The sequence below is a fragment of the Grampus griseus genome, assembly GCF_964374135.1.
Source record: "Grampus griseus genome assembly, chromosome: 6".
Lineage (NCBI taxonomy): Eukaryota > Metazoa > Chordata > Mammalia > Artiodactyla > Delphinidae > Grampus > Grampus griseus.
In genome coordinates this window covers 9,742,621-9,770,477 of record NC_139000.1, presented here as the reverse complement: position 1 = coordinate 9,770,477, position 27,857 = coordinate 9,742,621, and the positions used below count along the sequence as shown (strand labels likewise).

The 27,857-nt window shown below is 38.1% G+C and overlaps 1 protein-coding gene across 4 annotated transcripts in view; it reads right to left on the bottom strand.

Annotated features, from left to right (window-relative positions):
• Positions 1-27,857, bottom strand: part of MAPKAP1 (MAPK associated protein 1) — a 231,184-nt gene that overhangs the window by 198,751 nt on the left and 4,576 nt on the right. For 2 of the 4 annotated variants that reach the window (XM_082656562.1, XM_082656565.1), the window contains exons 2-4: positions 13,220-13,289; positions 5,463-5,790; positions 2,908-2,997 (exon numbers count right to left, since the gene is read on the bottom strand). In XM_082656562.1, coding sequence (XP_082512688.1) covers positions 2,908-2,997; positions 5,463-5,721 — 349 coding nt within the window. In that variant the 5' untranslated portion in view covers positions 5,722-5,790; positions 13,220-13,289. Of the gene's footprint in view, positions 1-2,907; positions 2,998-5,462; positions 5,791-13,219; positions 13,290-24,270; positions 24,363-27,857 lie in introns of all 4 variants that reach the window. The other 2 variants (XM_082656563.1, XM_082656564.1) reach the window with 2 other exon arrangements.

Below are 27,857 nucleotides of genomic sequence, written 5' to 3'. Positions count from 1 at the left end.
GAATGTCATTATAATGTGTACTTTTGGGTGCATTTCTGACTTTTATACAGCCATTGTATCTGGGAACTGCTGTCTTAAGAAACCAATAATAGAAGTTATAGTAAGAAAACTTCAGGAATATTCATAAGTAACTGATAAAAACTACATTACTGTTTTAAGTTATTATTTAACTTCACATGTAAATAGCCTTGAATTCCAATTAGACTTCAAATTTCTTAAGGACAGGAATCATGTATTCCCCAAAGCACCTAGCACAGAATTACTACGCACACAGAAGTTGTAAAAGAAATACTTGTTAAATGACTCAATAAATAAGAATAATCAATTTTGTAAATAATATACCAACACCATTTTAAAACAATAAAATTAAAAATACTAGTCTTTGATTTGAGATTATTCCTGACAAAGCTGTCTTCCAATGACATCGTCTTCACATTTATCCATGCAGTTTTAGTTACAGAAATACTAAAAGAATCTTACTATAAGGTATTACATTTACCATGTGGTCTCGTGGCATATGGGTCAGTAGGTTCATAAAGAACTTCGAGGTATGGACCAGATGGTTTCTAAGATCCCTTCTAACTCCTCTATGAAAAGGAAGCATTTAGGCAGTATCTTAAAGAATAAACTGGATGTAGCAGATAGAATAAGTGTGGAAAAAGAACATTCCATGGGAGGTCATCATATTCATAATGATGATTCTTCTAGTGGGAAATGAAATAAAACAAAGATAAAAAACAGATGAAAGGATTTTTCACAAAATGTAATTAGCAGAAAAAGAATGAGGAAATGAATGAATGATTACCTAGTCAAAATTCCCAATTAATATCAAAATGATTTTGTGGTGGCATTTCTTGCCAAAAGAGAGTATGTATTTGAGAGATGTGTGAAAATAGAATGGCTGATCCATTTGCCAGGGAGATGTTTAATGGACTGCGAACTCCACTTTTCGAACACATTTCAGGATAACCAGAGTGCCAGTCTGTGGTAATGATAGAACCCAGCTTAACAGAAAATTCAAAGGCATTCTTCTGTGCATTGACGAGGTTCACCCTAACCATCAAGAGTAACCACCAGGCAGGCTACTGGTCTGGCCAGAATCAAGGTCAACATCTCAAAGCATGGGCAGGCACATTAAGGAGCTCTTCCAGAAATAAGATCACAGTGTCAATTACTGAAATCTCTGAGACAGAAATAAAGGGAAGGAAACTGAGGGAGAGAGAAGCAGATATACATAATGGACAGTGTGGTTAAAATGAAAGCCAACAGGGGACTATTTGTTTCTCCAGCACATTCTGTGAAACACTGAACAAAAGTTAAAGTGGATTAGACTTTAAGGAGTGGGCGGGGGAGTACCAAAACTTATTAGATGCATCAAAATGTAGGTTGAAGAAATTACTTCTCACATTGTGAAAGGGGTTAATGAAGATACATTTGAGATGCTCTACTCTATTTATTAATTTATTTATTTATGATCATTTTAAGATATGGAAGTGAAGAAGGCAAAACAAAGGGTAGCTGGAGCGATGGGCTTATTAAACTGGCTCTGACTTCATTAAGGAGAGATAAATAGGAAAAACATTAAGACATACAAAAATATTGAAGAAAGTAGACAAAATAAACGATATAAGGGTTTTCCAGTTTATGCTAAATATAACGGAGAGAAGTATTAACTAGATCAACAGAAAAGGCCAGCCTGGAGAGATTTTTAAAGTACCAAGAGCAAAACTAAAAAGACATTCAAGAAGAACTATAGGAAGTCACGGAAGTGAGATACAAAAAAGAGAAAGAAGTGGATTTCTCATTCTAAACAGTCGTTATTTAGAAGCAATCATTAAGAAAATCATACCCATTGAACACTCCTGGGTTTACAATTGCAGTAGGAGAAAGCAATAACCACTTTATATGACATGGTTTAGCAGAAAGAGATTGGCCTTTACGTGCAGACAGTGCTAGATACAAAACATGGCTCTACTGCACCACCACTTCCTAGCCTTGTAACTTTAGCAAGTTAAGCCTCTGTGACCCTCTGTTTCGTCTGTTAACGACAGCAATGATACATACACCTTCTAAGACCATTGCATTGGAGGTAATGCACATAAGGTACTTACCACAGCACTACGTAGGTGCTGCTGTTAAAGTGATAATCATTAATATTACTGGTTTCATAAATATTATGTAGCAAAGGAGTCAGTCAGCAAAAATTGATTGGACATGTATTATATGCCAGAGTGGTAGTGGGAGGTGCTAAGAAGATATAAAAGACAACTGCAGACATTTATTTCAAAGGAAGAAAAAAAAAAAGTCTAGGAAACATGATAAAACATTAGAAAATATTTTAATAGCATTCTATTTTGTACTTTCTCAAAAAGTCTTCTCTCCCTGCTGAGATTGAAGCTTTGAAAATATATAAGACAGCCAGCTTTTTAATGTATCAATACATACCACATGAACACATACTGCAAATGCTAATACCAGCAACATAATGGTCTGTAAGCTAAAGGAAAAGAATTAGCATATATGCAAAAAAGATTGTTATTGGGGCTAATGAGGCAAGGGCAAGTCTAGGTTAGAACTGCCAGGAGGGACCTACAATCCAGAGGCCCATCCAAATCATAGGTACACCTTGGCTCTAAGAACAAGGTACTGGTACAACAGTTTCTACAAAATATGCCCTGCACTCATCAATTCTTGTGATCCAGGAGAAGGAGTGGCCAAAAAGACAAGACCTAAAGAACACACAGCTTCAGCAGGCCAAGGCACCCAAGTGAAAGAGTTCAAAGCTTAAAACACAGAGGTATCTGCCTAGAGGATTTAAAAGGATGAATTAAAATTAAAAGCTCTTATATAATAATATAAACTAAATATATAAATCTCAAATTAACAATTAAAATTATTTCAATTTACCTGATTGCTTAGAATTTCTTTCTTTCCACTGAATATTTTTGCATTTGATCTGGTTTTGTCTCTCTTTTCGGAGTCGTTCTAATCTTTGAGCTTGAAAAGAAATATTATAACTATAAGTTTGTCAATGAAAGTTTACTATAAACAAAGACATAATTAACTACCTTTATATGAATAAAGATGTTTTATATTGCATATGTAGGGAAAAAGTCATAAAATTTTAAAGGTGGCACCCCTGAAAAGCAAATACCAACAAAAACATGAAAATATTCTTGATTTATAATTGAAATTAGAGGATATAAAACATTAATAGAGATCATAAAGATAGTATTAACATGGAAGAGAATAATAAAATGTGAAAACTTCTGTGATTAATATGACATTTCATTATATAAATCATTAATAACGGTCTTAAAGGAATTTTAATGCACAAATGAACTGAAGTGAATATTACATTACAGGAATAAAATTACTGTTATGAATTACTCTACCCGTTTCAAAAATTAAAGATAAATGAACTCAGACTAGACTATTAAAGTTTTAAATATAAAATCCTTTATCTAAAAATCATGAAAATTATAAAATGTCAAAGCTATATAAATTAGCATAGCTTTTCTTCAGTGGGCTGAAACAGTTTATAGGTAGTAAAATAAATGATTTGTATCTTTGTAACATTAGTCAAATCTTAAAAAGAACAATTTTTCTTATACAAAATTTTAAGATATGCTGAAAGGATTAAAAAGTAAATTCCCTGGTCGCTAGGATACCTCACAATCCTAATTAATTATTAGCATCCAAGTACTAGCTTAAGAAATTCCAACAACAATAACAAAAGCATCATCTAAAATTGTGCATTTGTGATTATATTACCACTGGCTGATCAACCTTCAAAAGTCAGTGAACTGATCTTTTAAAGAAATACTGTCCAGCATACATTAACAACTGCTGCAAACGGAGACTACAATGGAAAAGAAAGTCACAACTGATGTCACCTCTTCAAATTAGTTTCCTCTTGCTAATCTTCAACTTCCTATCCTGGCACAACGCTAATAAAATAAATAAATAAAATAAAGTTTTCTTGCAACCATTTCCAAGATAGGAAATCTTACATTCCTGCCTTAGCCTTGTGGTAGGGAAACACTGAAACTAATCTTGCCAGAAAATTAAACTATGCTGGCAAAAGCATTCTGACAATGTCACTATATCTAACCAAATTCCACGGAAGAAAAATACATTCAATTGCAATTAATAAATGTGAAGGGTACAGCAAAGTAATATAATCATAAAGCTCTCAATTTAGCAGCATTCTCCTACTGAAATCCATTCAACCTGTCATAAAAGATATCATCTCAATAACTTGCAAGGAAGTCAGTTTCAACTAGAGAACCTAGAATCAATGGTTCTAAATTATATTCAAACCTTCACTCAAATCCTATTTTGATAAAAGTTCCTTTAGATACTGGGAAATGCTATTAATTATTTTCATCACAAGAGCAAATTATTCTTTGTAGATGTCACAGAATGCTGAATTCTGAACCAAAACCTTAACATGCTTTGCACTGTGAATTGTATCCTGCTCTACCTGCAGTACTCCTTTACATACATTTTACATTTGGACTGTGAAAATAAACATATAAATATTTTCAATGTTCTACTATATATCCTGCCGTTACTTTTCCTGGGAGTTAGCTGGTTATTGCTACTGATTAGGAGATTATTTTTTTTGATTATCTAAAAAAAAAAATTATTTTGTAGAATACCCTGTCATATTTGAACTAGATTATAAAGTCTAAATAATTTATCTAAGTAAAGGACTTGGTTTATCACATTGCCCTTGAAATGCTCCCAAAACACTTAAGCTGGAAAAGGGGAATGATAAGTGTTTCAAAGCTAACGACTAAATAGATATATGCTAAAGTTGAGCATTTTCAAGCCACAATTATCAAAGGGTAGAGATCAACTAAATAATGGTAATGTATCAAAAACAGGGCACCTTTTCTAATCTCACACCCAGTGTAGGAATTCCTACTAAAAGCAGGCCTAACAAATATTCAGTAGCCTCCCTCCGAACCCCATACCCCGCTACAATTCCTCCAGGGCAAGAACTGTCTCGGGCAGCAGCACCCTTGGCTGGTCAGCTCTCTGTATTAAAGTTTCTTTATCATGTCAACCTGAAATCTGCCTCCAGGTAGTCTGTCTACTGGGAATAATGTTGCTCTGTGAAGATACACGAAACAGTCCACTTCCCTCTCTACACAGTCACTTTTTAGAAACAGAACGCTCCTCTCATAGCCAACTTTTTCACCTATTCTTCCTCTGTCTGCTTCCTTATCCCTCTTCTGTCTACCTCCTTCTAACAGCATCACTCCAGAGACTCTCTCCATTCACAGTCGCAGAGATGGAGAGATTGCTTAGACTCACTGTTAGTGTAATACATGCACATTCCTGTTAATGCACAGTAACTTTCCCCATTAAACCCATGCCAACATTATGCATTATTCTATAAGATTGTTTACTGATTTAAAGCTCAGAAGACATGACTAAAAGGCAATGTTTACCTGTATTTGAGCGTCTTCTAATACCAAAGTCCCAACTTGAGGTAATATCGACTGACTGGGCATATACATAGCCCTGAGTCTCACCATTGCTTCCCTGAATTTCTGACCCACTGTCTCCAGGCATTGAAGGAGGATGAATCTTCTCTAGGTCAACATCATGATCAATGAGAACCATCTCACACATTCCTGTGTCATCACTGGTCACATGTGACTGTCGAATATGAGCTAGAATGATAGTTGGATTGTCCAAGAAGGCCATCCTTTCTGTGGGCCAGTTTCCTTAAAAGGCTATTTTCTTCTCTTCATATTGTTTCACGGGCTCACCTACCTAGAAACACGATGTACACAGCAACATTTAAGAATAAGGCAGAAAATGACTGAATCATTTTTCAAACAAATTCAATGTGGTAAAATGCTACCTTGAAAATCAACATTTGTCCCTGTAGCTAGGAGCTTAAAAGGATTAAGTCCAAGCTGAAAGGAAATCCTTATAAGCTCTAGGGGCTACCACTCTAGTCAATGAGATCTCCATGGTATCAGAGAAGATGGCTTACTCTTTTACAAAACAAGTAACAGTAACTCCTTAGGCCATTCAAAGTATATAACCACTGTTAAAACAATAAATTTTCCTTTCTTTCTCCCTTCATTCCCATGCAGTCTTCTCATTACTTTATAAGGTCATGGGGGAACAAGCTGTATTTTCCTCAAACGATGTGCTAAAGCATGAAACTGTATTTCAGTTTACATTTCCCCCTCCTGCCATATGGTTGTGAAATGTCTAAAAGGGCACAGACAATGCTTCCTGAGTTACCAGGAATTTTACAAAAACGGACCACCAAAGTAATTTTGTTCAATAAATACATTTTTCTTCCTTCTGATTTAAGATAGTATTGTGCTTTTAAAATAAAACTTATTAATCAAACTTGTCAGCTACCAGATTAATTTCTTATTTTAGAAACCTAATTATAAGAACTGCTTCCTGAATCCTGTTAAAACTGTAACAATGTTTATTCTGGGAACAAAATGGTACCTCCTCAGTTAAATGGGAATACTCAACAAAGAAAATATTACAGAACAGTAGTTAGGAACCTAAGGGCCTATAGGCAGAACTGGGTTCAAATCCTGGCCCTATCACTTGCTAGCTATGTGATCTTGGTCAAAATAACTTTAACCTCAGTGAGCCTGTTTTCTTTCTTCATTTGTGAAATGGGGATTGCAGGGAAGAAAGGATATATAGAATATTAGGTAGGTAAAATGCTCAAAAGAACAGCTGGTACATAATTTAAAATTAGCTGTTATTAGTAATAATGATGATGCTGATGGTAAAAATATCATTACCAACTTCAGTTTTCAATTCTTGTTTAAAATAATCCTAAAATATATCAACAATTTATCCTTCTATCGTTAAGTTCACAGCAGGTAAAATAAGTGCATGCTTCCTTTGTAACACAGGACTCTGCAGGTCATCTGGGTCACCTCCCTGCTCCTCTAAAACCATTATGAAGTGCAAGGAATGTGAACGGTAGACTGAATATGTTCCTAGGAACAGTCCTAGAAGATATTTATTTTTAGAAAGACCTAGAACACCAGATTTTCTTGTCATTTGTTTCTTCTAGAAATGGAACATAGGGGGAAATCTAGTTTAAAAATCATTATAGCTAACTGAAGTTTTTAAATTTTTTGTCTGGCAACATATCCTTCTATTAACCTCACCTGGTGGATCTTAAAGATACTGAGATTAAGAGTACGTTTGACTAAGGAGCATCTCTGATCAAGTGAATTACATTAATTTTCATTTTTTCCCTTAAGTATTCACTAAGTACTTACTTTACACTGAAGCTAACAGGAAATGCAAAGGTGAGTAAGGTATGCCTGAGTCAAAAAGTTTATACCCTAATATAGACTTAGTATATTTCCTAATATCATGGGATTCTTCTAAGTGTCAAATACCTGAGACATTTAGTCGCAGAAACAATAATGTCAGCCCATCACTTTAAGTGTATTAATCAGAAAAAAATTACAGAAATAAAGGGAAGCATTTAAGTTTCACTTGTAAAAATAAGTTCTTATATAACCACAAAGATGTATACAACCATAGATTTAGTTATGACAGTATTTGTTTTGTAACAGAACCATGGAATCACAGATCAACAGATCTACAAACATCTTTGTAGCAATCACGACAAGCATCTTCCCGATGAAAGTGAGGCAACTAGGCACCAGCATAGGGGCAGGTGTTTTCAACTTCATATTGATTAGTTCTCCCCTGCAAAAACAAGGGCTTTCAGTGAGAAGCCACATATTTAATGGGTGTTCTGGCACCAAAAAGTCAAAGGACAAAGCGGCAAAACTACACTGGGGTACCTTCAACAGAATCTTTTTCAGGAAAATGAACCTGTTCCATCACCTCTTATGAAGAAAAGTTATGGGCAAACACTTCTGAAGGCACATACCAACTCCCTAACTATCCTAACAGAACAGAAGCCCCCAAAACGCCCTAACATGAGCAGATACCTTCTCTATTAGTACACTATGACTTCATACAGTGAGGAATCTGTAGGAATCACTCAACAAATATTTATTCACTTCCAGTTCTGACAGGGCTCCCACAGGGCTGCCCTGGGAAACATGTTTTCCACCTCCTATGATGTACTTGAGGATTCAGACTGGAAGTTCCACAAGGACAGGGGCCATAATACCATATCCTTTCTGGCAACAAAGAATCTTACACACAGCTGGAATTCAATAAGTCTGACTTCCAAGGACTACACAATTTTGTTTCAGAGATAAGTCATATATGAGCATGTCGTGTGTAAGTGTGATTATAAAGAAAGCATTGCTTTTTAAAAAAATTAATAAAGGCACAAGAGCTTCTCTACAATGTGCCCTTCAAAATTGTCACCCTTCAAAATTGTCACTATCAACTTATGCCAAAACTACTTTTCACAACCAAAAGAATACATTTTAAATCACTTGGACAGCAGCAAATTATCATTTGAAGGTAGATATGATTTCTAAAACAAAGATATTCCAAACACAGACAAAAAAGCAAGTTATTTTCTCTGATCAGTTGTGCAAAGGTCAAAGATCTTTAAAACCAAATGCTGGCAGGGGTTCAGAGAAATGGGCACTCTTGTGCACTATAAGAGGGAATGAAAATTGGGACTTTTTAGAGGGTAATTTGGTAGTATATATCAAAGTGTAAAACATGAATACCCTTTGGACAACCCCACTTCTAGGATCTGCTCGAAGGAAATAACGGCAAAAATATTTATCTCAGGATTGTAATACTGAAGATCTGAAAGTAACCTAAATATCCATCAACATTGCATATGCCAGGACACATACATACAATGGAATACTACACAGTAATTAAAAATACTTGGTAAAGAATGGATAAACAAAATGTGGTAAACACGTAACAATGGAAAGTTATTGAGCCTTAAAAAGTAAGAAAATTCTAAGACATGCTACAACATGGATGAACCGTAAGGACATTACGCTAAATGAAATAAGCTAGTCAGAAAAGGACAAATGCTTCATGACTCCACTTATATGAGGTACCTAGAGTAGTCAGATTCATAGAGACAGAAAGTAGAAGAGTCTTTGCCAGGGGCTGGGGGGAGGGGAGAATTGAGAAGTAAGTGTTTAATAGGTATGTGTCAGTTTGGGAAGATGGAAAAGTTCTGGCACATCAATGTGAATGTGCTTAATACCACTGAATTGTATACTTAAAAATGGTTAGGGGGCTTCCCTGGTGCCGCAGTGGTTGAGAGTCCGCCTGCCGATGCAGGGGACGCACGTTCATGCCCCGGTCCGGGAAGATCCCACATGCCGTGGAGCGGCTAAGCCCGTGAGCCATGGCCGCTGAGCCTGCGCGTCCGGAGCCTGTGCTCCGCAACGGGAGAGGCCACAGCAGTGAGAGGCCCGCGTACCGCAAAAAAAAAAAAAAAAAAAAAAAAAGGTTAAAATGGTAAATTTTACGTTGTACATACTTTACCACAATTTTTTAATGTCTGTTAAATGCCAGATTAAACAAATTTAAATAGGCTTTTTTCTTGCTGTTTAATTACAGCACTTCTCAAAGTTTTTAAACTACTAATGTATTATATATTGTGAATCTCCAAGAGGGGGTAATCTAGTAACGTAATATATTCCAAATTCCAAGCTTATTTGATCCCTAAACATTTTTTCCTCTAGAAACACTAAAACATATCAATGTATAACTGAGTTTCACAGACATGGTTTAGAGATGCTGCTCTTCACTTTTACAAATGGCCTTGAATGCCTTCCCTGAACGTCACCAATTCTTGACTCTCCGACATAGTCAGTGCTTTTTAATATATACCATTAAGCTATCAGATAAACAATAATTAGATTGTTAGTAGATGTCCTACTTTTCAGATTTTCCCACTTTCTAACTCCAGGTTCCTCAAAGCATAAAGATTTGTTTTACTAAAAATGGAAGCAGGGATTTCCCTGGTAGTCCAGTGGCGGAGAATCTGCCTGCCAATGCAGGGGACACAGGTTCGAGCCCTGGTGCGGGAAGATCCCACATGCCACAGAGCAACTAAGCCCATGCGCCACAACTACTGAAGCCCGCACGCCTAGAGCCTATGCTCCACAACAGAAGAAGCCACCGCAATGAGAAGCCCCCGCTCGCTGCAACTAGAGAAAGCTCGCGCGCAGCGCAGCAACAAAGACCCAACACAGCCAGAAAAAAAAAAAAGGAAGCAAAAGGGACAACCACAGAGAGTGAGTGGGAGGATAGTAAGAGATGTCCCAAAATGACATGGCCATTTTTAATGTATCGGATGGTCTCCTTTCATACTTCATTCATTCATTCATTCAAAAAATATTTATTAAGTTGCTACTGTATGCTAAGTGTGGTTCCAGGTGCAACTTGGATGCTATTACCACTTCACATAACCATTTGATTTGTGTTCACTAATGATCATGTAACCTACCTGTGGTAACTTGAAGCACGTCCTAACAGGGTAGTAAATTTTTAGTAGGCTTAAATGGGTATCAAGTCTTAATATAAGTATATTCTTAATAATAACTTTATACACATACACCCTCCAAACTTTATTTGCAATGTATTATTAAAAAAAACAAAAACAAAAGCATAAGGTACAAGACAGTAAAAAAGTAGATGGGCAAAGGGGAAGTAACTTAATATGAATCCATAAGCCAGTGCATGCCATGTACATTTTCTGCAGGTAGAATGGAGAATCCCAGAAGCAAAAAGCAATGATAATAACTAACCTTAACTTATTATAAAAGCTAGACTTGTTGTTCCCTTTTTACATGGATTAATTCATATAATTCTCAAAATAACCCCATAAGATGGTAACTATTTTTACCCCCATTTTATAGATGAAAAAACTGAGGCAAAGTAAGAAACCTGCCCAAACCCAGAGCGCTAATAAGTAAATAGAACCAAGTAAATAGAACCAATAAACCCAAGAGCTTGGGATCTTAACCACTCTATAGCCTCTCAAAACAAAGAGGAACAAAAACTACAACAGCTATAATAAACATGATTTTTTTAAATCCTGTTGTTGAGTTCCAGGGCCTGAGAGAAATTTGTGGGTCCTTGTGAAAGATGTAAGACAGTAAATGTGTTATGCAGTAGACTAGACCCTTAGCCTTCCCTCCACTAATGCAACAGTGATTTGTACAACAGCAAGAAAGAAGCAGCACACTTAATAATTGTTCAAAACTAAAAATCATAAAATTTTACACATGAAATGAACTCCAGAGATCATCTACTTGTTGACCTGAAACCACAGAGAAGGGTTTACTTTAAATCCCCAATTAGGTCTAAGTATCTTTCTGAAAATCCCTAGAAATTCATGCAACTTCAGCTACAAAGTCCATACCTAAAATATTGTCTCTTTAAATAACCCCACCAGAAGCAAATGCGCCCTCCTTATACTTCTTCACTCCCTAAGGACCTGAGATAGTAACGTGACTTCAAATGCTCAAGTCCAGCCAGTGGTTTTTCCTGGACTTTCAAAACACTACACACTCACTTCCCTCTGCCAGACAGACTTCAAGCTGCCCTCACCTGCAATCTGTGAAAACCTGTCTGAATAAGCAACAGCCTGGGGCTTCTCAAAGGTCTGCAAACTCCCAATCAAAAATTACTGCTGCCCCATCAATGTGTCATATAAATGTTGGCATGTTAATTGTGTATTTATAAGATTGTTAATGGTTAGTTAATTTACCTCCCACACTATCATTGTACTTGAAATGATTTAAAGTCTGCTGAGGGAGTTAACAACATGTAACAGCAGATGCAAGATTTTTTTTTTTTTTTTACCTTTCCACACTGTACCCCGACTTCATGCTATTAGCATTAGGCAAGTTGAACCTGATTCCTACACAAGATTCCTTAAGAATGTTATAGAAGCACTCACATTTATTTTGCACAACAAGAAATGATCACAAGTTAGAAAAACAAAGCCTTTTTATTATGTACATTTATAAAAACCAACAGACCCTGTTTTTTACTAAGATTTCAAAGTTCTTTGATCTAATTAAAGTTCAGAATTCATAACCCCTGGAGTTAGAAAACAAGTGAAATGACCATTAAAATAAAATGCACTTCATTGATTTTAAATCTCTTTTTCTAACTCTCTCCAATTTAACTCTAAATTAAATATTCATTTATTTTTTAGAAGAGTAAAATTGAGCCATTTTTTCCCCTCAGGGAATTAAAATCTTCTCCATGTGAATATGCCTAATTTAATTAAACAGTAAATAGTGAGACCTTATATCTGGAGAACTTAATTTTTCCCTTCACATTTTTATTTCTTTACTTTGACTAAAAGTACTTACTAGACCAAATTACAACAACAGAAAACAAATGCTTGTATCTTCTTTCGAATAATATGGAATTCATTCACTAAACATCATTGAGAACTAGGCACAGGGACTCCTACAAAAAGGTACATGAACACTGGCCTGCATCCTCCAGAGGCTTACAGGCTTCAGCAGATGAGCTATGTCGTGTACATACATAACAGTAATATAAGGCAATATACTACCCATCAAATAAGACACTAAGACAATGTATTTTCCAAGAGACAAAAAAGTTACAGAAGGCTGTAGGAAGGAAGAAGGTGGCATTTAAGGATGGGCAGGCTTTCATTAGGCAAAAACACAAGGAGAACAGTAACAGATGACAATTACTGAGCTTCTTACTATCAGCTGTACTTTTCATGTAACAACATATTTCATCCTTACTACCACCCCAGAAAGTAGGTATTACTATTACCCCCATTTTATAGATTATTAAAAAAATTAAGGCTTAGAGGCATTAAGTAACTTGCCCAAGGTCACTTGGTAGATTTTTGAGTCTTTGCAGCTCCTCCCATCACTGGGCTCACTTGTAATTTGCTGTGACCAACAGAATGTAGTTGAACTAATGTGGGACTGCTGAATCTCGGTCTCAAGAGACTTTGCAGCTTCTGCTACAGCCTTCTTTGGACCATATTTGAATCATGGGAAGAAGCTTGGGATAAAAGACCAAATGCAGAGAGGCTCAGCCATCGATCATTCCAGCTACTGTGATGCCACCCCCCACCGTGAGTGACTGAGGCCATCTGGGACCAGCCAGACCCTCACCAATCTACCAGGAGACCAGGTCTCCTCAAATATCTCCTGTGGACAGAGGGAAAGGGACCCTGGCCCTTGATTTTTCTTTCCTTGTACCACTAACCTCCACCTGAAATGTCTCTGAATCTTACCATCTGCCAAGATCCAGTTAAAGGGAGACTGGTACAGTACAGTGCCTCTCAAACTTGTCCACGGACACACCTGAAGGGCAGAGGAGAGTAACCATAAATCAAGGTAAGAGAGAACCTAGGGGGAGCCACGTAAAGCAACATGCTGTAAGAAATTTATTTTTAGAATTCATTAATATTTTGCATTCTATCCTATAACATACTGAACCTGTATTTGTTTTAATAGAAAAAAATATTTTACCTTTGAATATAGTCACTAAAACTGATAGTCCAGGAAGATGTGCCTTGCTTACTTTGTGGCTTCCAGGACCAACTGGCACATACTGAGATTCTCACAACCCCATTTTGAACAGCAAGGTCCACTGGAAAAACACAGACTTTGGTGTCAGAAATACCTGATTTTCTGAAGGTAAAATGGTCCTTTATCAACGGATAACTCAAGATCTAAATATTGCTCAAAATGTTTCCTATGACAAGTATGGAGAACCACCATAATTAATAATAACACCAAACTATATATAAAGTTCTAAGCACAACTTAGACTAAAATCAATATTATAAAGCAGTTATTACAAAACAATCAGTATTTCCAGCGTTTTGAAATACTTGTTTATTATTTGAAATTATTGTTATTAGCAATAGCTGTGAAACTTCAGACAACCTAACTACTCACCACCTCCACAACTCCAAAGCTGCCATCATTTCTGGCTGTTACAAGAAATCTGCCAGTTTGGTGCAATGTAGCCCTAAATTATTTTTCCAATGGGTGTTGTCTCTCTGAGATAACAGATTTGATTGACACTTGTTATGATAAACAAATAATTTTAGGTTTTACTTTAAGATTCCAGGTAAAAATGTTTATAGTTTTACCTAAAGAAATGAATAATGCCAAAGAAACTAGACTGCTTCTCCATGTGAAATTACCAGTGTAAGAGCTGAAACCATAAGTAACACTCAACTGCTACCATTCATTGATTTCATTCGACAAATATTTATAAAGCACTTACTATGTGCCAGGCACCAGAGACACAATGCTGAGCAAAAAAATTTGAAAAGACCTGGCTACTGCCTTCATGGAGCTAAAAGTACATATGGCAGTCAACATTTTAATATGGCTCCAGAAATTCTTCTCTTGCTATCCATGCCTCTGTGTTATTCCCTCGAGTGTGGGTAGAACCTGACTTGCTTCTAGCCAAGAGCATAGCAAAAGTGATGGAAGAGTCATTCCCTTGATGACTTTGTTACATAAGACTTCATCCTAAGCAACCCGGGGGAGAGATTTTAAGCCAGAGATTTTCCTGCCGGTATTGAAAAAGCAAACAGCCATGTTATGGAATTATAAGGCAAGAATCTGAGAGCAGCCTCTAGGAGATGAGAGTGGTCGCAGCCAACAGGTAACAAGGAAATGGGGACCTTAGGCTGGAGTCCACTGACACCTTAATTTCATCCCTTTGAGACCCTTAGCAGAAAACCCAGCTGAGGGAATTCACTGGCTGTCCAGAGGTTAGGACTCCACGCTTCCACTGCTGGGAGCCTGGCTTCAATCCCTTGTCAGGGAACTAAAATCCCACAAGCTGCGTGGCACAGCCAAAGAAAAAAGAAAGAGGAAAAAAAAAAAGAAAAAGAAAAAAAAAAGAAAACCTAGCTGAAGCCATGACTCCTGACCCACTGAGAGATAATAAATTTGTGTTGTTTTAAGCCACTAAGTTTGTGGTAATTTGTTAGACAACAACAGAAACGAAAATAGTGCAGGAAAACAGCCTAAGCCCCTTCACCTTCACATATATTTAGGACTCTTTACAACCCAGTTTCATTCATCTGCCCCTTCTCCCCAGAAGGCAACTCCCAGGAGTATTCTGAACACAATCTAGCCTTTGGTAATGAGACTTCCTTTGTGTGAGATGTACCTTTATCCTCCAATACAAACCTTCTAAGTCCAATTCAAATATTTCTTCCTCTGTGAACCCTTCTCCAATTCCCAGGGTCCAAACTGTTTTTTTTTTAAAATAGATAAATTTATTTATTTATTTATTTTTGGCTGTGTTGGGTCTTTGTTGCTGTGCGCGGGCTTTCTCTAGTTGCGGTGAGCGGGGGCTACTCTTCATTGTGCTGCGCGGGCTTCTCACTGCAGTGGCTTCTCTTGTTGTGGAGCATGGGCTCTAGGCGCACGGGCTTCAGTAGTTGTGGCGCTTGGGCTTAGTTGCTCCGTGACATGTGGGATCTTCCCGGACCAGGGCTTGAACCCGTGTCCCCTGCCTTGGCGGGTGGATTCTTAACCACTGTGCCACCAGGGAAGCCCCGCAAACTGTTTTTCTTTGTTTTGTTTTGTTTTTTTTGCGGTACGCGGGCCTGTTACTGTTGTGGCCTCTCCCGTTGCGGAGCACAAGCTCCGGACGCGCAGGCTCAGCGGCCACGGCTCACGGGCCTAGCCACTCCGTGGCATGTGGGATCTTGACGGACTGGGGCACGAACCCATGTCCCCTGCATCGGCAGGCAGACTCTCAACGACTGCGCCATCAGGGAAGCCCCCGCAAACTGTTTTAAAAGCACTTTATTTCTACCTTTAATACAGTTAGTTGTATGAATATCGTGTTTAAGGAATTGCCAATTTCAAATTTTTTAATGCCAAGGATGCTGCTAAACATCATACAATGCACAGGACAGCACCCACAACAAAGACTTATACCCCCCAAAATGTCAATAGCAATAATGCGGAGGTTGAGAAACCTTGCAGTGATGTGTTGTTTGAAGCCACTAAATCTGTGGCAATTTCCAACCCCCGAATGGTTTCATTAATACCAAGATTAATACATACATATACAACTTTGCTACTAAAATCTATGCTCAAATCTTCGAAGGTGCTAAACAAAGTTCAACTCCTAGCATCTGTTTTCTGAAATTTTATCCTACCCTATGGAGAACCACAGCTCAAATTGCTACAATAAAGACCAGTTACATTCCTCCAAACTTATAACTTGATCTGAAGACTGTCACCTGGCCTCCTCCTACTCATTCTTCTAAATCCAGCTCAATGGTCAATTCTCTCGGGAAACCTCCCTGATGAATCCCACAGACCAGGTTAGCTGCTCCCATGTGGTCCCACTGTACTGCACTTCATCACTACTTCTACCAAATAATTAATCCAGCACATTGCCTGTTAGTAATAGGTGCTAAGTGTTTGCTGAATTTATTCATTCAACAAATACTTGTTGAATTCCTCCTGTGTGCCAGGCACTATGCTAGATGCAGAGTACAGCAGAAAACAAAGCAGACAGAAAGTCCTGCCCTCATGGAGTTCACATTCTAATGAAGGAGACAAACAAAATAGAGAATTAAATTATACAACAAGTTAGAAATGCTATGGAGAAAAGTAGCACAGAAAAGAGAGCTAAGGCATGCTAGGTAAGTGGAGCCACAGCTGCAATTGTAAATAAAATAGTCAAGGGATGCTTCACTGAGAAGGTGACATTTGAGAGTTAACCCTTGAAGATGAAAGAACAAGCCATATGGATTTCTGAGGGAAGCGTGTTGCCAAGCAGGGGGAGTATGCCTGGCACTAAGTATCAAGGAGCCCAGCAAAGAAGCAAGTAGTAGAGGATGAGGTCTGAAGAGTGGGGAAAAGTGAGTAGAGCCTTACAGGCAATTCTAAGCACTCTGCTTTAATTACAAGTAAAAGGAGAATCACCGGAAGACTGTGAGCAGCAATATGATCTAACTCACATTTTAAAAAGTATCTCTCTGGGGACTTCCCCGGTGGCGCAGTGGTTAAGACTCCGAGCTCCCAATGCAAGGGGCCTGGGTTCAATCCCTGGTCGGGGTACTAGATCCCACATGCATGCCACAACTAAGTTTGCATGCCACAAGTAAGGAGCCCTCAAGCCACAACTAAGGGGCCCACCTGCTGCAACTAAGACCCAGCGCAACCAAATAAATAAATAAATATTTTTTTAAATAATAAAAAATAAAAGTATCTCTCTGGCTGCTTTGTTAAGGAATGAATAAATGAATGAATGAATAAACAAAGAAACTAATCACATTTAAAAAAAATAATAATGACTGTCTGTATGTTGGTTTTCTCTTCTAAACTCTCAACTCCTTAAGCACACTGTCTTAATCATCACTGTACTGCCAGTTTCTAGTAGAAAGTGGCTGGCATCCAGCAAGGGCTCAGTGTGCAATAAATAGACAAAACAAATCTTTCCTGTTCCCAAAGGGTGGCGCCATGATTTTCAAAAACAAAAAAGGGCCCTTATCCATGGTGCTGGTGCAGTAGATAGCTCTCCTGCTACAGTCTAAGATTTATTTTCCTTTTACTGTCTCCTCAATATTTGAAGTTTGCTTAACCAAGTAGAAGGATTCAATAGTTATGCTTCCACTTACCTGGCTCTCAGGTTAACCACATCATCAATTGAGGGAAGCAACACAGTTTATTGCAAGCACCACTCAGGAAACCTGACTTCCAATTCCCTAATTACCAGGGACCTAATTACATGGCATTGGACAAGTTACCTCTTTACAACTCTTTAAACCTGTTTTACACATCAGTCCATTTTTTGCATCTGTTAAATGGGGAGGATGAACTATAAGAAGGGCCTTTTCAGCTCTCAAATTCTATTCCAATCACATGCGAGGTGGAGGAGGTGGAGGAGGAGGATGTAATCACGTGTTCACCCAGGGTTCAAGTAAAAAGGTTTGCGTGTTTTTGCTTCATACTGTTTTCCCTTAAAGGCCAGAAGAATTCCACTGCATGTTTTACTTATATCATGGTGCCGTGGTTCACACTCTAAGAACAGAGGTATGAGGAATTCCTTTTTTGACAAAGATTTTAATTGCATCAAGATTTTGGCAGCAAACCCTCTCAAAGGTAAACCACACTGACTGATTTGAGTGAGCACTATTGTCTAAAAAATGCTATTATGTACGAAAACTGGTTCCTAGAACTACAAGCATTGAAGTTAGTAAACATATCTGGAATTCCAGGTTACTGCCTGTAGCCTGCCTAGGGACTAGCTATGGGATGATTTCAAGTGAGTTAGGTGCCTCTGCCTCTGTTCCCTCAGCAGTGAAATATTCATAATCTATGTGCTACTTATCCACCTCATAGGGATACTTACAAAAAGTAAAAAAGCACTATTCAAATCCAAGATGCAATATTCTTGACTCTTCCTGCTCTAGCTACATTTTTTTGGAGGGAAAATAAGCTGTCAACTATCAAACTCATTTATTCAACTCCTAATGAAGGAAGGGCAGCATAAAATAATCTCAACAGATATTTTATTCTAAACAGATAACCCCCAAACTATTTTTCTGTGACTGTGAAAGGTGCTTTCTACTTTCATTTGAATGGCACTTTCATAACCTCACTAAATGGTAACTGTTATTATTATTAACAAAACTGCACTAACTTTGCCAAGTATTTTTTATATCTTCTAGATTACCTTTTTAAAAAAAACTATTACCAGATGGATCAAACATGAGGATAGAGCAGCAGGACTGGCTTCATTCTGCCTGTAATGTTATACAGTTAGGGGGGGAGTGTTTCACAAAATACACTTTAAGTAGAATAATTAATTCTCTGATTCCAGAAGGCTGCTTATTTATTTACACTTACATCACTTACAAAACTGTTAGAGGTGGACTCTATTACTATTTATGTTTTACAAATCAGTAAACTGAGGCACAGACTTGCCCAAGGCCCCATAACTAGTGAGAGGTAGAGCCAAGATAAAACCTAGGCAGCCTGGCTCCACAACCCCTGCTCGGAACAGCTATTATATGCTGCCTCGAATTTCCAGGTTAAGTCCATTTCATCACACGTTGAATCCTCTTCTCTCACTAGTCTAGATATGGGTCGGACTTACCTGTTCATTCAAGAAATTCAACAAGTGTGAATACCTACTACATGCTGGAAATTAGGAGTATAAAGTAACAAGTCATAGTCCCTATCCCCAAAAGGCTTACAGTCAAGCAAGAAGAAAAGTACAAAAATGGCCACAATAAAGGATGAGAGCAATGCTGGAGGATTCTATATAACAAAGTACTACGGAAACACAAAGGAAAGCTATCTAAAGGAAACTGGATACTCAGACAAGGCTACACAGAGGTGACTAAGATCAAGGTAATGGAAGTGATCACTTCCAACTTAGTCACCTTAAGATAGGGGCAAGAGGGAGCAGGCAATTAAATAGTCTATAATGCTGGCTCCTTGTTCAATAATGTTTAAAATAAAATGTGCTCCCGATCTGTCCTATGAACTGCAGATTAACATCAGGCCATGCATAGGTTACTGCAGTAGCAGGGAGAAGATAACTAACCTTTGGAGTGGGGGAAGTGGAGGGAATCAGGAAGGTTGGGAAAAGGGACACAGGAGAAACTAAGAGCATCAGACTGCCTAGGTTCAAATCTGGACTCAGCCACTCACTCACCATGGGACCTAGGGAAAGTAACAATTTCTGTGCCTCCGCTTCCTCATCTATAAATAAATGGGAACAATTTTGGTGCCTATCTCATAGGATTATTGTGAGGACTGAAAGAAATCATATATGTTATGTGTGTATAAAAGCACCAGGCCCATGGTAAGCACTATACAAATGTTTACTATTATTGTTATTGCTATTATTCCCTGGTCTAAAATGAATCTTCAAAGATGATTCATTCATCCAGCTTTTTTCAAAGAGAAAAGGCACTAAAATAACATATAGCAGAACATGTAGTTAGCAACTAAAACTACCAGGAGTTCAAAGCTGCTGTTCAGGTTAGCATTTCAGAGAGACTGCTCTGGCAGTTGCACAGAAAATTAATCTGATGGACAAGACACAAGATTAGTTATGAAGCTGTGACTATAGCTCAGGGAAGAGATGATGAAATCCAAAGTAAGGCATTGAAAGATAGGCCTATGAACTTAAGAAACAGTTTTAAAAAATATTTAGGAGATAAAATTGGTAGAACTTGGTGACTGAGTGGATGTGGAGGGTTAAGGAGAAAGCGAAAGTTTACGGCTTGTATGACAGCACCAACAAATGAAACTGAACTGAAAAGTAGGAACAGCTTAACAGGGAGAGGGGAAATGAGGAACTATGTTTCAGACACAATGAGCTTGATATGTCTATGGATTACCCAAACAGAGATCCATCATGATACAAACCTAACAGCCCAGGAGAAAGGTCTGAGCAAATCTGGGACAACAACATATAACTGACACATGAAGGACAGGCAAACCTGAAGCCTAGGAGAAAGATCTGAGCAAATTTGGAAGACATTAACATATAAATGACAGATGAAGCCATGGATGTGAATGAGCTTACCCAGGGAAAATATGCAAGGAAACGAGCAGTAACCTAGTGACAAAACCCAAGGAACAGTAAAACAGTCCTCTCTCAGTATATGCAGGTTCGGCATCCGCAGATTCAACCAACTGCAGATTGAATTTGGTTGGTTGGGTGACTGCACAGATGCAGAACCCAGGATATGGAAGGCCGACTGTACTACGCCATTTTACATGAGGGACTTCAGCATCTGTGAATTTTGGTATCCTCTGGGTCCTGGAACCAATACCCTGCAAATACAGGAGGATGACTGTAGTTAAAGGATGAGCCAAGGAAAAGAAACCCCCAAAAATCTCCAAAAATCAACTCAACCTTTGCCTAGATTCTAAAGTTAGGATCTGTGCTGTGGAAATTCACAAATATCTAAGCAGTTACAGTCGTCCCTCAGTAAACCTGGGGGATTGTTTCCAGGACCACCGCAGATACTAAAATCTGTGGATGCTCAAGTCCCATAGCTGGCCCTCCCTCCTCCGCATCCATGGTTCCACATCCACAGATCCAACCAATCACAGATCCTGTCGTACTGTATTTATTGAAAAAAAAATCCACATGTAAGTGGACTGGTGCAGTTCAAACCCATGTTGTTCAAAGGTCAACTGTACTTTCTTCACTGGCTTTTCCCTCTCCCTGCATGTCCTAGTTAGAAGTTCCAACTACTGGATTGTGGAGTCCTTGAGAAGAAAGGACTAGAAGCCTCATTTGGCTTCCTGTCACTAACATCCAATATAAGGCCTGGTACACATATGCTTGTAGAGTGAATGTAGTTGAAGAGATAAAATTGGAGAATTTCCCATTCATCAAGACAAAAGGGCTCATGGAATGCCTAGGGTTGCTTCCAGCCCAGACCACAGCAATAGAAAGCCTGAAGAAAGTGAAAGCAGAAAGGTGGCAGACCTTATACACTGCTGGAGGGAATGTAAAATGGTGCAGCCACCTGTGAAAACAATTTGTCAGTTCCTCAACTGTTAAACAGAGTTACCTTATTACCCAGTAATCCACTCCAAGGTAATACACCCAATAGAATTGAAAACATATGCTCACACAAAAACTTGTACAAGAATGTCCGCAGGAGTATTATTCATAATAGCCAGAGTGGGAACAACCCAAACCTCCATCAACTGATGAACAGATAGGCAAAATGTGGTACTTCCATACAATGGGATATTATTCAGCAATAAAAAGAAATAAAGTACTGGACTTCCCTGGTGGCACAGTGGTTAAGAATCCGCCTGCCAATGCAGGGGACATGGGTTCGAGCCCTGGTCCGGGAAGATCCCACATGCCGCAGAGCAACTAAGCCCGTACGCCACAACTACTGAGCCTGTGCTCTAGAGCCCGCGATCCACAACTACTGAGCCCTCGTGCCACAACTACTGAAGCCCGCGCGCCTAGAGCCCATGCTCCGCAGCAAGAGAAGCCACCGCAATGAGAAGCCTGCGTACCACAACGAAGAGTAGCCCCCACTCACAGCAACTAGAGAAAGCCTGCGTGCAGCAGCAAAGACCCAACGCAGCCAAAAATAAATATATAAATAAATTTATTTAGAAAAAAAGAAATGAAGTACTGATATATGCTACAACATGGATGAACCTTGACAACATTATGCTGAGAAGCCAGACACAAAAAGCCACATATTGTGTGATTCCATTGATATAAAAGGTTCAGAATAGGCAAATCCATAGATACAGGAAGTAGATTAATGATTGCCAGTGGCTAGCGGAGGGAGAAATGAGGAGTGAGTGCTAATGGGTATGGGGTTTCCTTGGGGGTGATAAACCATTAAAGTGTACACTTTTAAAAGGGTAAATGTTATGATACATGAGTTATATCTCAATTTTAAAAGGGGGTGGGGCAGAAACACAGAGAGGCTAGAATCCATGCTGCACCCTAGAATTTCTTCTAGTTCAGGTGATTCCGACACAAGGATACCAACAAATCACTTAATTGAACAGTACTGGTGACAGTAACCATAAAATTTTTTTAAACAATTTGTAATACAAGTTGATTACATCGAAGAGATGTCAAATTCCTCACCCAAGAATCAGAGATTTCAAGACTTTTCCCCTGGGGAAAGGAGGAGAACTTTCTATACATTAGTGACCTTGTGTGGAGGTAGCTGATCTACATTTCTAATTGGGGGAGATTAAAGCCTAGTGCCAGAAAACACAACAGAACTTGTGACTTTGTTGAAGCAAGCACTCCTACACTGAGCAGCTTCTCTTACCAAAGCACCAGACACTGCTTTAATCCACCCCAGAGCTGGGCCTGGGAAGTCACAGAGTTTACACAATGCCTCTATCAGCAACCTACTGAGCTACTGGTCCTTGGGGAGTAATTCTCCTCTTCACTTTGGAATAAACAAAGGGAGGGGGACACAACAAGGAAGACAACATGGCATGACAGATAACATAAAGGCTTTGGAAAGCTTGTGTGTGCTCCCAATTCTACCACCGAGTAGCTGAGAAAACTGGCAAAGTCACAATTCCTCTGGACCTCAGTAAGACATTATCTCATACCTCACAAAGCTGCTCTCACAAGGTAGGGCCCAACAGTGACACTCAAATATTAGTATTCTCCCCAATTCACCAAAAGGAAAACTAGTTGCTAGTACTGTATATTTGGGGGTCATATTGGAAAATAAGACTCATGGACCTCTTCTCTATGAGGTACTTAAACACATATTCTCATACTTAAAATTAGGAAACAAATAGAATGTCCAAATTTGAATCCTTGACTCCTTTCTGTGAAGCCTACTGCCATTTAATTACCAATACTATGCATCTCTTCTCTCTCTAGATTTCATTCATTCTCTTTCTCTCCATTATCCAATCCCATCTTCTCTCACCTAGGCTATAGCAATTGCTTCCTAACTTGTCTTAAGACCCTTCAATAACATCCCAAACTCTTTAATATAACTGAACTTGCTCCCTCTGCAGCCCCATCTTCCATTTATCCCCTTTGTTCTTTCTACTCTAGCCATTCTCAACTTTTAGTGTTCTTCCAGCCTTTAAAACCATTCTCTCCTTCCACCTGGCTTAAACATCACTTTCTCCTTCACCCTTCAGATCCCAATTTAGACAGCACCTGCCTGGAAGGTTTGACCTTATCAAGTCTAGGGTAGGTACTCCTCCATACTCACCTTGACTCTCATTACTCTAACACTTCTCACACTAGGCTTTACTCCTCAAACTACGCTGCACTTTCGTTACTAGACTGCAAATCCCACGAGCACTGGGTCCGTGCCTGTAGTTTTCATTGCTCGATTCCCAGACATATGACTAATGCCCAATATACATTCAGCTAATGCTGACTGAATAAGTGAATGACTGCAGTTAAGCAAAAAACTTAACTGACTAAATAGAACATTTTGCATGTAATATTTTCTTCATATAAAATATTTTTTTAATTTTGAAGAAAATTACAGATACAGCCAAATCCAATTTTTCATGACAACCATGGGGAAAAGGGCTTAAGCACACATGTACTTTCTACAACTTTAACCGCTAATACTAAATATAATCAAAAGGAGGTAAACTACTACCCCAGGGGGAATGGTACTCCTAACATTGTTCAGTTTTAGGACTTAAATCTCCTTAACTGGAAAGAGTGGTAAAGGTATATATAATGCAAATTACAAACATTATTGTCAAATCTTGCACTGGAGTAAAAATAAGCAGAAATTTTTTTTTGCCAGCCCACTTCTCCCCCCCAAAAAAGAATGTCCACTTACTTGATAGAAACACCACTTAACTCCAAATAGCTCACCAAGTGAAGGTTACTGTGAAATACTTCAAATTCCATAAGCACTCAGGACTGCAAAGACTGTGGGAAGAGAATGTTCCAAGCACCAACTAATGATCAGAAGGTACAAATGAAATAAACCCTGATGCATGATGACTATCTAAGGAAGTCTAAACTGAAGACTGAATATATTTGTTCTGAAATCATTAACCAAGCTTCAGCTTCTGAAATACATTAAAAATATTTAACACATTTTATGTCTCAAGTACAAGTGACAGAGATTTATTATTAAAGGTAACTAGTTTCCTTCGCCTAGTTTAGATATATATAAATCTCTATCACATTTCAGACTTCATTTTTGTATTTTGTATTTTTTCTTAATACCAACAATTTCAATTCTTATCATGTGCTTGTTCCCTATGCTAATGAGAACGCTAGTTATACCAACTCAGAATTTTTATTATCATTTTGGGGATGTGACCACCTTTTTTATTCTGTTCATATTTTAACTCAGCAACTTTAATCCTGCGATCAAAGCTTCATTAGCTTGTAAACAAACTGTTTCTCAGGTAAACTGAATTGCCCCACATCAGTATCTTAAGCAAATAAATAAGCACAAAAAAGGCAGAGATTATAAATTAGGGCAGACAAATCTGTATCTAGCCCCACGCCAGTAAAGAGCATTCTATCAATACAGTGAAATGCTAATCTCCTAATTAACAACCTAATTAGGTAATTATGGCTTTGCAGAGGGATGCCGAAATGAAATATGACAACATGGTCACCTCTTTATATGGCACCTGTGGGTCTTTTCAGCTGTCATTGCAAAGAGTGCAATATCAATTTGAACAGATGACAAAGTGCTGTCATTTTTCATTCTGATAATATACAGAATGCTTTGGACAGAAGCAGTTTACAAAATGAAACATCTTGCCTGGTATTTTCCTAATTTAAATATGCTCAAATACTTTGTTAAATTTTTGCATGCTTTTGTATATACGAGAATTACCATGCACATTTTAAAAAAAACCTAGACATCATGCTTAATGGTACAAGCTGAAACTACTGCAATTTCATTTAGGAAGTATATAATTAGAAAAGAGTAAAAGACACAATTCTTCATGACATTTTAATATTCATACATCCTGAATACTGCTATCACAAAAAGTAAAATTCAAACTTTGATCTTTAATTTTTTTCTTACAAAATTTTTCAAAAGTGAGATAGAAATTCACACTTACACTTTTCCATACCAAAAAAGCACTTACCAAGATACAAATATTCAACTCACAAAAAAAGCTCTATATACCAATGACCAGCCTTACGAATAATAGGCATGTACTCTTCCTGAAAGACAGAGCTGTCACAGGGCTACTCACTGACCCACTGGCCACTAAAGAGGTGATGGTAGCACTGGGACACTGGTACCACCTACACAAATATGACACTTCTTTCAAGATATTTTTGAGGAGGAGAGGAGAACCTCAACATCATGTATGTCAAGATACAGGAAACCATATCCTAAGTGTAAAACAACTGAGGTTAAAACTGACTTGAAAATACAATACTATTGGGTTAGCCAAAAAGTTCTTTCGGTTTTTAAGTAAAAATAAAAGGTATTTTTCATTTTCACCAAGAATTTTATTGAATAACGTATTCACTGTTTTGTTTCACTACCTTCTGCCATTTTTCAGGCAACTGCATAATTCCATCTTCCCAAAACTTTTTATCTTTTTGAGCAAAGAACTGTTCCAGGTGCCTTTTACGGTCTTCAGGGAACTGAAATTTTTTCCATTAAGAGGATTTTGTAAAGACCAAAGTAAATGGAAATCCAAAGGTGCAATGTCTGGTGAATATGGCAGATGAATCAGAACTTCCCAGCCAAGCTGTAACAGTTTTTGCCTGGTCATCAAAGAAACATGCGGTCTTGCGTTATCCTGATGGAAGATTATGCGTTTTCTGTTGACTAATTCTGTATGCTTTCTGGCGAGTGCTGCTTTCAGTTGGTCTAATCTGGAGAAGTACTTGTTGGAGTTAATCGTTTGGTTTTCCAGAAGGAGCTCATAAGAGAGGACTCGCTTTCAATGCCACCATATACACAACATCACCTTCTTTGGATGAAGACCGGCTTTTGGTGTGGTTGGTGGGGGTTCATCTCGCTTGCCCCATGATCTCTTCCGTTCCACACTATTGTACAGTATCCACTTTTCATCGCCCGTCACAATTTGTTTTAAAAACGGAATGTTTTCATTACATTTCAGTAGAGAATCACATGCAGAAATATGGTCAAGAGGTTTTTTTCACTTAACTTATGTGGAACCCAAACATCAAAGTGATTCACATAACCAAGCTGGTGCAAATGATTTTCAACGCTTGATGTGGATATTTTGAGTATGTCGGCTATCTCCCGTGTGGTATAACGTTGATTGTTCTCAATGAATGTCTCAATTTGATCGTTATCAACTTCAAATGGTCTACCTGACGGTGGTGCATCGTCCAGCGAGAAATCTCCAGAATGAAACTTCACAAACCACTTTTGACACATTCGATCAGTCACAGCATCTTCTTCATACACTGCACAAATCTTTTTTTGCGTTTCAGTTGCATTTTCACCTTTCTTGAAATAATAAAGCATAATATGCCGAAAATGTTGCTTTTTATCTTCCATCTTCAATATTAAAATGGCTACACAAAAATTCACCAATTTTAAGTTTTTTCTTAAATGCACGCTGATATGATAGCTGTCACAATACAATCTAATAAAATTGTTTCGAATGAAGTTAAAGACAACTAAGTGCTACTACAGCCATCATACAGAAAAACCAAATGAACTTTTTGGCCAACCCAATATAACTTCAGATCACCTGTATTAGGGAAAACTTTTTGGTCAAAATGATGTGCACTAGCTCTACCCATATTTCTCAATTACAAGTTAATTTAAAGGATTTTTTATTGAAAAGTAATTTATGTTTATCAGAGAGTATTTTGGAAAACAGAAAAGAGCATAAAGACCTATAATCTAACCACCTGTTTTTTTCTTTGTGTGTTTGACATTAATTGAGACCATACTTTAGTTTTATATCCTTCTTTCACTTCATATTATATGATGAGCATATTAAGTCACTAAAATTCTTCTAAAACATCTAAAATGCTTGTACAACATTTGCATTCTATGGCTTTTCCATTTCTCTTACCTCTTTGTTGACTACTAAAGTTGTTTCTAATTTTTGCTATTATAAATACTTGCACAGTGGACACCTTTGAACATGAATATTTTTCTACATTTCTGATTATTTCTTTAACAAAGATTCTTGATTAAAAAAAAAAAACAAAAAAACCCTAGGGCTCCCCTGGTGGCACAGTGGTCGAGAGTTCGCCTGCCGATGCAGGGTTCGTGCCCGGGTCCGGGAAGATCCCACATGCCGCGGAGCGGCTGGGCCCGTGAGCCGTGGCTGCTGAGCCTGCACGTCCGGAGCCTGTGCTCCGCAACGGGAGAGGCCACAACAGTGAGAGGCCCACGTACCGCAAAAAAAAAAAAGAAAGAAAAGAGAAAGAGAGAAGCAGCATTTTAGATCT